Source organism: Nannospalax galili, unplaced genomic scaffold, assembly GCF_000622305.1.
Source record: "Nannospalax galili isolate Female #2095 unplaced genomic scaffold, S.galili_v1.0 scaffold1144, whole genome shotgun sequence".
NCBI lineage: Eukaryota > Metazoa > Chordata > Mammalia > Rodentia > Spalacidae > Nannospalax > Nannospalax galili.
This window is the reverse complement of record NW_008351634.1, coordinates 786252-800718: the sequence shown is the minus strand read 5'-3', so window position 1 is coordinate 800718 and position 14467 is coordinate 786252. Positions and strand designations below refer to the sequence as shown.

The 14467-nt window shown below is 43.3% G+C and overlaps 1 protein-coding gene across 5 annotated transcripts in view; it reads left to right on the top strand.

Moving 5' to 3' along the window:
* The first annotated feature begins 6184 nt into the window (after positions 1–6184).
* Ccdc3 (coiled-coil domain containing 3) overlaps positions 6185–14467 on the top strand; it is a 154954-nt gene continuing 146671 nt past the window's right edge. For all 5 annotated transcript variants that reach the window (XM_029553761.1, XM_008848532.3, XM_029553760.1 and 2 more), the window contains exons 1-2: positions 6185–6732; positions 11218–11392. In XM_029553761.1, the coding sequence (XP_029409621.1) occupies positions 6365–6732; positions 11218–11392 (543 nt within the window). In that variant the 5' untranslated portion in view covers positions 6185–6364. The remainder of the gene's footprint in view (positions 6733–11217; positions 11393–14467) is intronic.

Genomic DNA, 14467 nt, shown 5'->3' with positions numbered 1-14467 from the left:
TCTGGGGGGCATTCTCATTCAAATGAGCACACCTCCAACGACCTAGTTACTTCTCTCTTAAAGGTTCCTCTCAATACTACTACACGGACCCAAGCATCAGACGTGACTCCTTGGAAAACAAACCTTATCTGACCTATAGTAGACCAGATGACTCAAGCCTAAGTTACTGACTGTTCTAAACTATATACAGTTCCACTTGGTCCCATTCAGTGGTGATCTTGAAGGACACTAGTGCAGTAAAGTTCTCCTTGAAGTGTCTCGAAGGACACTCGTGCAGCACATTTAGTTGTATATTGTGTTTGGACTATAGAATGGCCATTAGTCAAATGACACTAATTCATGAGCAATTGCCAGTGACTTATTTGGATGACTTGGAACTTGAAATCAGAAAACTGGTGAGAAGGACATCTGGGGAAGAGGGATGAATGAATGTCTCAGAATGGTCAAATGTGAAGACATCATCTGTATCTTGTGTGAATGATGACCAAAGCACATTCATTGAAGAGGAAGTTCTTAATAATTAGATGGGCAAATTATGACCTTGTAAATGTTATTTAGTCTCTTTCTCCAGCCACCCCATTGCTTACCCATGAGCCCATGAACAGAGTGGCCATGGTAGGAAGAAGACTCAGCCACACAGATTTCCTCTATCAAGGCTGACCTGACTAACTACTGCTAAGAGCTTAATATGTCAATAAAATACCCAGTATTGGCCCCCATTCACTTGGAGAACCAGGTAGCCATCTGTTAGCAGGTTGATTACTTTGAGCTTTTTCCATTTCAGAAGGGACAAAGATTTGTTCTTATTGGATTCAATACTTCTTAGGTATGAATTTGCTTTCCCTGCCAATGCATCTGCCAGAAGCACTATTTATAGCCTCTCTAAACACCTTGTCATCTGTCATGGATTACCCACAGTACCAGTTCTGATCAGCAAGTCCATAGTATTCTTTTCACAGCAATGAAGGGCAGCAGTGGACTCATGACTAGAGAATGAATGGTCTTACCATGTGCAGCATCACCAGGAAGCACCTGGGCAGATTCTGAAAATGTAATGGCCTAGGGAAGACTCTGTTACAGAGTCTTCTTTGGCAGTCAAGGCCCTGAAATAATGGAGTTGTTGTGTTAAAGATACCATATATATTTTTTTAATTTTATGTATCATTTTTATTTTATGTGTATGCATGTATTGCCTGCATGGAGGTAAGTGCACCCATGTCATGCAATGCCCGCAGAGGTCAGAAGAGGCTGTCAGATCCCCTGGGATTGGAATTACAGACAGTTGTTAGCTGCCATGTGGGTGCTGGGATTTGAACCTGGGTCTCCTGCAAGAACAACCAGTGTTCTTAACCACTGAGCCATCTCTCCAATACTATATACATCAGCATAGAGATATTCAATAACAATTTTCTGAGCTAGGCTGCATCTCTTACAAAATTGGCTATACATTTTTAGGTTTACAGTTGAATTATTACATTTATACAATATTGTACTCAGTATAAACCCTGTAAGACATAAAATTAAATGAGGTTTTAATCTTTACAAAAGATCTCCATTTCATTATTAAAATACAAAGTTTCAAACAGAAAACTTCATTTTTAATGCAATTGACATTAAGATGTTTCCACATGCATTTCTAATCTCTATATATCTGATTATTACTAGTCACAGTCGGTTAATTTCTGAGCTCCTTGGCATCTGAGCATGGATATAAAGTCGTCAGGTAGATTTCAATGGTAATGCTTTTCACATCCACCAATTATTAAGGAGAAATTTTTATGCTTTGAAGAGCTATATATTTTTAAGATGGAATACTAGGCACTGTTACCTGCCTAGCAGCCACAATGGATGGGTCTTGTGATAAGGGGGCAAAGTGGCTTGGCTCACTATAAAATCTAATGATTTGTTCATGGCATTTTTGTCTCCCTTTTGACTATCTTGAGCTCTACTTATTTGGCAGTTGTACTCCCCAAAGACTAACTGTTCACCAGGAAACACACCAGTGGTTCCACAGGAAAAGGAACACAATAAGCCAGGCCCTCTGTTAGATATTATAGAGAAGAAAATGTGACCAACCTGTCTGAAGAGTCCATGAGAATAACAATCTCTGGAAGGGGCTTCTGGAAAGTACATTTCGGGTAATACTGAAGAGTTTTGATTCTGTCAAGTTTACACAAGAAGAGAGAAAACAGTCATGCATATGGCTTTTTAAATTTATTAACTTGTCTAAATGGAAAGAAAAGTCAAGGCTTTAAGGTCAGTAGAAGTAGACAAATCTTTTCCAGGCCTCTTAGGCATTTGAAGATGCAATGAAAAAGAAACCTTTTTAAAATTATCTTGTCTGTACAAGTTATAACATACAACTAAAATAGAATAGGACTGAGTAAAGTGAACACCAGGTCAGTTTCACACACGCTGAATCATCACTGCGGTGTATGCGAAGTTCTTACTAACTCTACTAGTTATTTCTGAGTAGCTGTGACCAAAACACTTGAGAGAAATTTAAAGGAAGAACTATTTGGTCTGGCCCATGGTTTTAGAGACCTCAGTCCACAGTCTGAGATTGGCTGATTCTGGGCCCATGTTGAGGCAGAACATCATGGTGGTAAAACGTGGTAGAAGAGGCTGTTCACCTCATGATGGACAGGAAACAGAAAGAGGGATACAGGAATGGGCTTGGAGTGGGATACAATCCCCAGGGACATCCCTTAGGGACCTACTTCCTCTAGTGAGGCCCTAACTCCTAAAGTTTCTACATGCTTCCAAAACAGTGCCACCATCTGGGGATTAAGCCTTAAATACACGAGCCTGCGTTGTACATTTCATACTCAGTAACAGTAAACTACATACTCTACAAGCATCCTAAACAAAGGACCAGCTTGTGCCTTTAAATAACTCCCCATTTCCCCCTATTATAGTATTGATTTTAAGTCCATGAGTCCTGTGATTTGAATCCTGGTTCAGTCCATTTCTGTCTCTATGATATTTGGTAATTAACCTCTCTGTACCTAAATTTCCTTATCTATAAAATTGAGGACTATAGGGCTAGAGAGATGGCTCAGTAGGTAAGGTACTTACCATGTAATTGTGAGGACCTGAGTTTAGATCCTCAGAATCCACATGAAGTCTTGTAATCCAGTGTTCAGGAAACTTGTGGCTCACCTAGCCTGGTGTAGGCAGTGGTGAACAAGGAGACCCAGTATGCAAAGAGATCTGGTCTCAAGTTGAGGTAAAGATTGACACCCAGGGTTGTCTCTGACCTCCACATGTGCACTGTGACACTCATACACTCACATTCATGCACAAAAATGTGCACATATACATATGCATACATCATACATGTAATCATACATACAAAAAGCTTTACAAATAGGTAGTAACATCTATTCTGGAAAATTGTTTGGAGACTGAGTTAAGATAACATCTAAAGTCCTTACAGCAATATTTGGTTCATAGTTAGCAATTGATATTATCATTTGGCACTGCTTACTCTAAGTCTGCTTGCCAAGAACATAAACTATGTCATATCCCTCTTCTTCCTCTATCAAACCTGCAGAATACCCACTAAACAACTGTTCTGACTAAATTATGTCTTTTCTTCCCACTCCCCATTCATATATTAAAGCTCTAACCCCCCAAGTGGCTGTATTTGGAAACAGGGCTTTATGGGGTAATTAAGGCTTGATGAGTTAATAAAGGTGGAGCTCTAATCTGTCAGACTGGTAAGAGGAAGACAGAAAGAGATCTTTCTTTGTGGGGCACAAAGAAAAGGCCACCTCTTGCTATAAGGATATAAGATGGCCAACTATATATACTCCAGGAAAAGAGGTCTTACCAGACAGCAGTCTTAATCTTAAACTTTTAGCCTCCAGAACTTGGAGAAATAAAATCTCTGTTGTATAAGCCACCAGTCTGTGGTATTTCATTATGGTAGCCTGAGCAGGCTAATACAGTAACATGAAGTTTCCGTCATTTACATGTTAGAGACAATGCTGACAAGTGGCCTCTGATGTTAGCCTTGAATGCTACTTCCTATTCACTGTGTGAAAGTTTGGAATCTCCCATGGTAGGGAACTACAGAGTCATTTGTCACTTATTCCCTTGAGACTGCTGTCCCCTGGATTACATTACCTATGACAATAACTAAGATTTTCCTACAGAATTTATTGAGGCTCCACTGAACATGGCAGCTCACACTTATAATCTGAGCTCCCATGAGTTTGAGGGCTACATAGCAAGATCCTGCTTCAAAGAGAATTTATGATTGAGGCTGGTAAGATGTCTCAGTGGTTAAAGTACTCGCCATGCAACACATGCATGAGGTTCTGAGTTTGGATTCCCAGAACCCATGTAAATGCTGAGTAGGTGTGGTAGCCTGAGAAAGCAGAGATGGGGTGGGGGTCCCCAGAGCAAGTAACTGGCAAGATGAGCTGTATCAGCAAGATTTGGGTTTGTTTGAGAGACCCCCCCATACATGTGTGCCTACACCCATGCAAAACATGCATCTATACCATCCCCATAGGAAAAATGGAGAAAGACATAAAGAATTTGTTGCAGTTTGCGGCTGCATACCTGACACGTGGAAATCCACTGTCTGTGAAGAGCTCTCATTCTTACTTCCTTCTGCTCTGGGCTATCTCAAAGTCTGTGAGAATAAAACCTGACTAACTCACTGGTAAGAGTCTCAGCTACTATGAGCCTCATGTCATATGAAGCTCCCCCAATGCTTCAACAGATAATGCTGCCTTTTATTGGCTGAGAATGCTCAAACCCCTTCCTTAGGTTTCTTCCATTCCATCTTCTGAGTCCCTCCTTACATGGTCTCAGTTTATACCTCGGAGTCGCCCATCAAAGCCTGCATCAACTACAAGAGTTCATAAATAGAATCATCCTAACTCAAGTTTCAGGACTCTCTGGAAGGTTCTAGATTCTTGGGGAGGGGGGTGGGTTTAGGGAGGTGAGGCCCAGCCTTTAATTTTCTTTCTCACTTCTGTATTTTTCCTTCTAGTTTTTCTCAGGAACTCTCTACTCTCCAGGTCATTGAAGAATTCAGCTGTATTCCAGGTTCCAAATGGACGAAATTCTGAATAAGATGCTAGAGAGAACAGTCTTCCATTTTAATGAAGTATGACTTATAAATCTGCTGTAAAATATATTAAATAATATATATTATATACATGATAGATGAATGACATGCTTAATATGACTATATTATTCATATGTTATCCCTCCCTCCCTCCCTTTCTTCCTTCCCTCCCCAGTCTCTAACCCATGGAGGCCTCAAAGTCCCTACATGGCTGAGGATGAGACTTTGACTTTCTTTTTTTGGGGGTCTTTTTGAGACAGGGTCTCTCTGTAGCTCCAGCTGGACTGGAACTCACTATGCAGACCAGGCTGCCTTGAACTCATAGAGATCCCCCTGCCTCTGCCTCTGGAGTGCTGGGACTAAAGCATGCACCACCGCACCTTGCTCACTTTGAATTTCTGATCCTCCAGCCTTCAACTCCCAAGCCCAGAGCATGCACCCACTATGTGCAGTTGATGGGGGCTGGGGATCAAACCCAGGGCACTGTGCATGTTGGGCAAGTACTCTACCAACTGAGCTATACTCTCAGATCTTTTATTTTTCACTCTTACTACATTAGAAATAGAAAAGGCGACTGACTGAAACCTGAGGTTTTGGTCTCCTCTAATTATTCGCGACCAGTGAAAAGCTGTTTGGAATTTACTAATGAATTCATTTCACAGTTGTAGGATGACTCGAAAAAAAAAAACTTTCACATGTTTTATCAAAACTTTCTGGATTGAGAGAAAGAGAAAGTTTATTACCCCATATTAACTTCAGGGAAGATCGGATTTGCTATGTGCTTTGATTCTAAATGAACTGTATGTAAAACCGAAAGACTTATGCAGAATAGTGAAAATTAAGAACAATAGCTGGAGGCCAGCGCTTGAAATAGCTCTTTACACCTGGCGAGCTCTGCCTTAGCCGCTGGTGGGACGCTAAAGCCCGGCTGGGTCGCGCTGCCAGCAAGAAGTCCCTGCGTACCGCATCCACCCGGAGTCCCGGCGGCGCCTGTGCTGGTTCCCTCCTCCCGGAGCCGAGCAAGGCGACCCGGTGCCGTGCGGACTCCCCGCCCTCCTGCTGTCCACGCCCCAGTCCCCGCCCATCCGGTCGCGTCTCCGCAACCTTTTTAAAGCGCGGTGGGGCGCGGGCCGCACGGTGATCCCCGCTCCCAGGGAGAAGCTCCGCCGGCTCCCCGAGCGGCCGCGCAGGCGAGCGGCCGGGCTGAGGGTCCCCGGCTCCCCGCGGCCTCTGGCGCCCCGGAGGGCCATGCGCCCGGGTTAGCGCGTTGCCGCCGGGATGCTGCGCCGGCTGCTGCTCGCTGCACTCTGCCTGGCCGCCCGCCAGGTGCCCGCTTGCCAGCTGCCCTCGGAGTGGAGACCCCTGAGCGAGGGCTGCCGCGCCGAGCTAGCGGAGACCATTGTGTACGCCAAGGTGCTGGCGCTGCACCCCGAGGTGCCCGGCCTCTACAACTACTTGCCCTGGCAGTATCACGCCGGCACGGAAGGGCTCTTCTACTCCGCAGAGGTGGAGATGCTGTGCGACCAGGCGTGGGGCAGCATGCTGGAGGTGCCCGCTGGCTCCCGGCTCAACCTCACCGGGTTGGGCTACTTCTCCTGCCACTCCCACACGGTGGTCCAGGACTACTCCTACTTCTTCTTCCTCAGGTGAGCCTGGCCCCTCTAACAGGTTTGTGAGAGCTTGTGGTCAGTTACCTGCAGCACATCAGGAGTGTCCACCCAGATGTGTCTTTGCCAAACTAGGACATGCCTTACTGCTTTATTATCTTTGGCTCCATCTTCTCAGAATTCCCTGATCACCTCTTGGCTTTTAAAGCTGTTTAAAATACCCGAATAAGCTGTAATTCCGCAATTCCAGCACTTGGTTGACAGGCTCTTTGTGAGATGGAAACCAGTTAGGGCTATAGGGAGACACTACTGTCAAAAAATCAAAACAAGGGTAACTGGAGAGATGGTTCAGCGTTAAGAGCACTGGCTGCTCTTCCAGAGGACCTGGGTTCAGTTCCCAGCACCCATATGGTGGCTAACAACCATCTGTAAATCCAGTTCCAGGGGATCCTATGCCCTCTTTTGACTTCCATAGACATTGCATGATACAGGTGTACTTACACACATGCAGGCAATACACTCACACACATAAAATAAAAGTAATAACTAAATAAAATATTAAAAACAAAACCTAAAATAAATAAGCAAGTAAATAAATAAAAATACATGAATGATTTTGGAGTCCTGTGCATAGAAGGGTGTTAAAGGCAAAATGGTCAAACTACTTTTGTTTGTTTGTTTTGAAATGGTCTTTTTTGTGACCCAGGCTGGCTTGGGCCTTGCCCATCCTCCTGCCTGAGTTTTCTGAGTTCTTGGGTTACAGGCACATGCCACCATCGGCAGCTATCAATCACTCATTTGACTTTCTTCTTTTTTCTTCAATATATATTTTTATTGAATTTTTGTGCATTTCATATACTACATCTTAATCATATTTTGGCCCCCACCCTTGTCTGCACCCCCCCCATAGCCTGCCCACTAGATTTCATGCATTCTGTCATATATGTTAAGGCCTACTGAATCAAGGAAACAAGTTTGTGTACCCAGATGTCCCTTGGTGTGAGTTCATTCACTGGAGCCTGGTCAGCCTACCTAGAATCACTCACTGCTTTAAAGAAGACCAATTCTCTCTCACCCAGCAGTGATTAGCTGCCAATAGTTCCTCAGCTAAGGTTGGGGCCTCCTCTCCATTTCTCCAGTTTAATGCTGGGTTTTTGTCTGATTGAGTTTGCATGGGTCTTGTGCATGCTGTCACCATTGCTATATGTTCATATGAGCAAGTCCCAAAAGCATGGAAGACCGTTTCCTTATAGTCATGCACCAACCACCCATGGTTCTTGCAGTCTTTCCACCTCCTCTTTCTCAGTGGTCCCTGAGCTATGAGGTTTAGTGGTGAAGTTATCTAGGGACACACACCGTGCTGACTCAATTCTTTAAATTGGCTTTGGTGGGCTTACATTGTAATTGTAAGGGAAAAAAAAAGAAAAAGAAAAAGCTCTGGAATATGTTGTTGGAATTCTGGCTTTGAACTTCCCAAATGTGAGTACTGAGCCAGTTACTTCTCACCAGCCCCATCCCTACCCCCAATTCCCACCTGAGTAAAACTGAGGCGCAAATACTGAAGGGCACGTGCCGAACCTGGGCAGGGGGGGTGGCAGGGAGCCTAGTTGTTTAACCTGTATCCATGTTTTCCTTTCCCACCCACTTTAGTACCACAATGCAGCCCTACTGTTTTGTCATTCCGCTATCTCATTCCAGCTGCCAGGTTGTTCAAAATAGCAGAGGCTTTTAGGAGTCCCATGGGGTAAGATAAAGACCTTGGGTTATCGTGCTTTGAAGAGTGCAGAGGTGGATCAGGCGGGTGGCCCCTTATCCTTATAGACAAGAGCAATCTTGTGAATGCTACATGGAGATTGGCCTGTGATAAACACAGACCGCATCGGCCTTCAAATTCAGTCCATTTTTATTGACTACTGAATTTTGCCTGAATTGGAAATAGAAAACAGCAGGTAGAACCCAAGTATGTGGGTTGCTTCTAATTCAATTAAGACTGATAACAGAACAACTGAGAGAGACATGGACATGAAATTGGAGCCAGGTTTCAAGACAATGAGTGAATTAATCTGAAGCATTATGGTCAATAATAATTCCAATCTTCCCAATCATGAAACAGCACCAGGGATATTTGGATTGACTGAGCAGGGTCTGCAGATTCATTTTTAGCTTTCAGTACTATAAGTTCCACAGAGGGGTGTCCATGAACTCAGGGCCACTTGTGCTTCCTATATTGAAGGCAGACTAGGTTTAGAATACATGTCCTTCTTTGCATTGGCTTGAGTGGCTTAGCCAAATTAGGGCGATTTTTTAAAAAATTGCATGGAAGTATAGTTTCTAAATAGTCAGAACTGGGATGGGAGACTGCCTTTCTTGATACAGATAATTCAGAATTTTCACTCATCTATAAAAATGATCTGACAGCACTTTATTTTCCAAAGGGGAGAAAATGAGTGGACATTTTTGGTTTTTCTTTTTAAAAAATATCATTTTTATTTTTTTATATGTATGAGTGTGCTGCCTGCATGGATGTAAGTGTACCTGTGTTGTGCATTGCCCATGGAGGTTAGAAGAGGGTGTTGAATTCCCCAGAACTGGAGTTATGGATGGTTGTTAGCCACCATCTGGGTGCTAGGACTCAAACCTGGATCCTCTGTGAGAGCAGCCAGTGCTCTTAACTGCTGAGCCATCTCTCCAGACCCTTCTTTTTTTAAAAAAAAACAACCAAACAAAAAAAACATCATAAAATGGTCTAGTGACTGTGTGGTGGTCAGCCAACTCTTTCATCTTTTGCTATGACATATTTACAAAAAGTTAAGGCAGATGTACAAAATCATATGATACTGTGACAGATTTTCATTTCATAGGACTGTCTTGCTCTGAAGTGTCCTGACACTGCATACAAATTATTTCTTCTTTGTTGCACTGGGCCCACTGTCAGAGAATAGACTCTGGTTCATTCTCTCTCTCTTTCTGTCTCTGCCTTTCTTTCTCTCTGCAGAGAAAGGGCAGTGACAGTAGAAACTCACTGGGGAGCCTGCTGTATTCTTTTTCTCCTAGTGTATGAGTTGTTTTGCGTCACTGTGATGGATACACAGGAGAGAATGAATAACAAAGGAGGAAGGATTCCATCACTTCCAGAGGGCTCATTCCATTGTTGCTTGGCTCCGTACACTCGGGCAGCTTATTATGGTAGTGTGTGTGGCAGAGGCTGTTCACTTCATAGTAAACAGAAAGCAGAGAAGAAATACTAGAAGGGGCCAGGGCAAACTATAGCTCTCAAGGACTTGTCCCCAGGGCTTACTTCCTGTAGCTAGGCCTCACCTCCTGAAGTTTCTACAACTTCCCCCAAATAGCACCACCAGTTAGGTACACATTTCACATTCAAACTGTAATACCTGGGTTGTAATTCCTACCTCTCCTTTTTGTGTTTCTAACAAGCAATTTACACTAGAGTGTAAATTTCAGTAGTATTTATACTGTATTCACTTGTTCATTCATTGATTGATTTACACTTTTTTGTGCTCTGTGTGTGTGTGTATGTGTGTGTGTATGTGTGTGTGTGTTGCATGCACATGAGAGTGCATGCTTACAGAGGCCAGAGGAGGACTTTGGGTGTCCTTCTTTTAAATTGCTCTTTACTTTATTGCCTTGGGACAGGGTCTCTCACTGAACAGGAAACTCATTGTTTGGGTTAGGCAGGCTGGCCACAAAGCTCCCAGGATCTGCCTGTCTCTGTCCCCCAATGCTAGGCTTATAACACATGCTCAGTCATGCTCAACTTTTTTTTTTTTTAATGTATATGAGTTTTTTGCTTGAATGTATGTATGTGTACCACATGCATGCAGTGTCCATAGAGGCCAGGAGGGATCTCCTGGAACTGGAGTTATAGGCAGTTATGAGCTACCATGTGGGTGCTGGAAACTGAACTTGGGTCCTTTGCAAGAGCAGCAAGTGCACTTAACTTCTGAGCCATCTCTCCATCCCCCATACTCAGCTTTTTATGTGGGTACTGGAGACTGAAGCTTAGGCCCCCCATGCTTATCCAGGAAGCACACACACCCACTAAACCATCTCTCTAGGCCCTACTTAAATTTTCTAATGTAATCCCTATGACAACATCAAGGTTCTACCATAATCCTCTTGTACAAACACATTGGAAGACTGAGGTTTAGCGATGTTAAGAAATTTGTTTTATGTCATACAAAAGATAAGGCAGTGGTGAGACTTGAACTCTAGTCACATTCCAGCAGGCTTTCTTCCCACCAGGAAGCAAGGATGCTCTAAGAAATATGGTATGAGACAAGCATTCTTTCCCCTTTGCCTAAGACTTGTTCTTTGGAAAACCTTAAGGTTAAGGCCCAGTAGTGTAAAGCAGAGAAATAGTTAGAATAACTTCAAGAGTCCTTTATGAGAACCATGCCATACATTATGATCAAATTGTCAAGAGCATCCATCTATGAACTGAACTGAATCTGGCCCATGTCAGTAGTCTCACCTACAGCTCTGCCTTTGGTTTTTTCCCCTTAGGATGGATGAAAATTATAACCTCTTGCCTCACGGAGTCAATTTCCAAGATGCTGTCTTTCCAGACACACAGGAAAACAGAAGGTTGTTTTCCAGCCTTTTCCAGTTTGCTAACTGTTCCCAAGGGCAGCACCTGGTGACTTTCTCCAGTGACTGGGAGATCCAGGAAGACAACAGGGTAAGAACTGGGTGGAACTATGCCTTGTTGAAACAGTAGCATAACCATGTCTTATGTGGATTTCATGATCAAAGAATAATACCTATTTATCAAAACTAAATACCTTTTTTTCAAAGTGTTTCTTCCTGGTTTCTCTCACAGCTGTGAGAAAATGCTGCTTGTAAGGTCTGCATGCCTGAGGCTTTACTATTTGATAAAAGATTTTTCACAAATTATGGAAATGAAATGGGATAAAGGTTGGCACACTGAGCTTCAGGTTCCTATTCTGCAAAAGGGGACAATAGTTATAACCATACTGTAGGAATTACACAATAGGATTTAAATATGTAACATATATAAATATCTTGACATAGTGCTTGAGAATAAGTGTTCAATGCAAATACACCTTTGTGGGTATTCTTGTTCTTGTTACTGACAGTCTAGGGTGCTAAGGACTTATCTTGGAAGAAAAGGACATGAAATAAGAGATTCAGACTTCCACGGTGTTTTAAATGATACTTGTTAAGACTCACAGGGTGGCCAAATTGGTTGTAGAATATACGTGTCAAGGTTATTTTGGGCGTGGAAGTATAATGTGACTTTTCTTGCCTGGTGGCTTGGTATAGGGTAGGTGCTTAGTTCTTCTAAACCTCCCTGTCTTCTGCCCAGGGCTTCCAGGCACCCAGGGCTTTTCTTATCCTCTTACAGAGAAGCTCCTTCTGTCTTGGGCAAGGATGTCCAGCCAATAGAAATTATTCACCCCTTCACACTGTCAACAGTGCTACCCTACTGATGGCAGTCCAGAGTCTTCTCACTCCTCTTTGTCCTATATTTTGTTTCCAACATGAGCACTTTCTTCCTGTGCATGTGTGTGCATGCAGATGCATGTGTGTGCAGGTGTACTTACATATGTGTGCAGATAAATGTGGAAACCAGAAAACAACTTCAGGTTTGTTCCTTAGGCACTGTCAACCTTTTAATTTTTTGGACAGGCTCTTTATTTGGCCTGGAACTTGCCAAGTAAGCTAAAGTCGCTGGCCAGCAAGCCCCAAGGACCTCCTGTCTCTGACTCCCCTGTGCTGGGATTACAAGGATGTGCCACCATGCCTGGATTTTTACTTGAATTCTGGGGATCAAACTGATGTTTCTCTGGTCCTATTTTCCTGTGTGTGTGTTGGGGGGGCATATATGTGTGGTGTATGCACATGTGTGGATACATGCCTGGATGTCTTGCTTTGCCCTTGAGACAGGGTCTCTCAAGCTATGCTGTCAGGCAGCAAGCCCAAGTGACCCTCCTACCTTTGCCCCCATAGCACTGGGTATGTGTGGCCATGCCCAGCTTTTTATGTGGGCATTGTGAGTTTGAAGTCAGGTCTTCATGCTTGTGCAGCAAAGCGGTTTTTACCCACTGAGCCATCTCTCAGGTCCCTGCTCTGTCCCTTATCTTTACTGCTGTATATCAAGTTGGATACTGGGCGTTTCAAGTCTGAGTTGCACCTAGTATATTTGGAGTGTAACCTGTTAAAGTTAATTTAGCTTATTTTGTAGGGGTTTTGCATATGTGTGTATAGGCTTATGTGAAGAGATATATATTATTCGAAAAAAACTTGAATAGCCTAGCCCACAATCTCTTTATCTGCGTAACTTACTAGCCCTACGGTCACATAATGAAGTTATTAACATTTGTTTGGAATTAGATTTTCCACCATTTGAAAAAAAAAAAAGATAGAACAATAGGACCGTGGAGAATAGGACAGTGGAGAACAGCTTCAGTGTGAAGGCAGATCTATTTCTGTGGCTCACATGCTGATCTTGGGGGTTCTTTTTCCCTTTCCTTTCAGTCACCCTGGCCTCTTAGATAACAGTGTGTGGGAGTGCTGGGTACATGGAGGAAGACTCAGAATTCTGGGGGAGGGAAATAATAGTTCCAGAATGCTGTGCTGCTGGGTGGTCAGTTTTAAAAGTTGGATGTGGAGCACTCTGGACTTTCCTAGACTTTTTGTTCATTCTTTTTTTTTGACACAGGGTCTCCCTGTAGCCTCAGCTGACCTGGAACTCACTATGTAGACCAGGCTGGCCTTGAACTCATAGAGATCCACCTGCCTCTGCCTCCCACGTGCTGGGATTAAAGGCGTGCGCCACCACACCCAACTCTGTTTATTCTATTTTTATACTTTGCCCACTTTGAAAGGGATTACATCAGAGCTAAATGAAACTATCTCATTATTTATTTTATTGTATTATTCATATTGTGTGTATGTGTGTGTGTGTGTGTGCATGCGCATGTAGATTCCCAAGCTGACCTTGAACTTGACATGTAGCCTAGGTCTCAAACTCTGGATCCTGCTGTCTTGGCCTCCTAAGTGCTAGGGTTTGATGCATGTTCAGCTATTTTAAAATTTATCTTAAGGGCCAGGGAAAGGACTCAGTGGTTAAAAGTGGTTGTCAAATAAACCTGACGACCCGAGTTCAGATCCCCAGAACCCACCAGAGACAGGAGTGAAGGTATCTGTAATTCCAGTGGGGCTTCATGGAGAGATAGGAGGCTGAGACAGGAGCATTTCATGGTACATGCATTGGAGGAAGAGACCTTGTCTTAAACCAGGTGGAAAAGAGAGAACTGACACATGAAGGTTATTCTTAGACTTCCATGTACAGACCATACATGGAATACCCACCCCCCTTCCCACACCCAAACTTGCTTATGTGCACCACATATGCACACACAGAAATTTTTAAAAATTTATTTTATTAATTTTTACATTTTATGTGTATGAGTGTTTTGCATGTATGTAAGTGTACCACATGTGTGCAGTGCTCATGGAGGTCAGAAAGGGTGTCAGATCTCCTGGAACTGGAGTTAAGGATGGTTGCTAGCCACATGTAGGTGCTGGGAATGGAACCCAGGTCCTCTGCAAGAGCAGCCAGTACTCTTAACTGCTGAGCCATGGCTCCAGCCCCACAAAATTTAATTTAAATCTAACCTTACATCTACTTTAAAGAATTCTGTGGCGCTTCTTGTCATCTTTGTACAGAATGTGAAATGATTAAAACAATTGTATATGGAAAAAGAATTACAGGAAGAATTATTGGTAG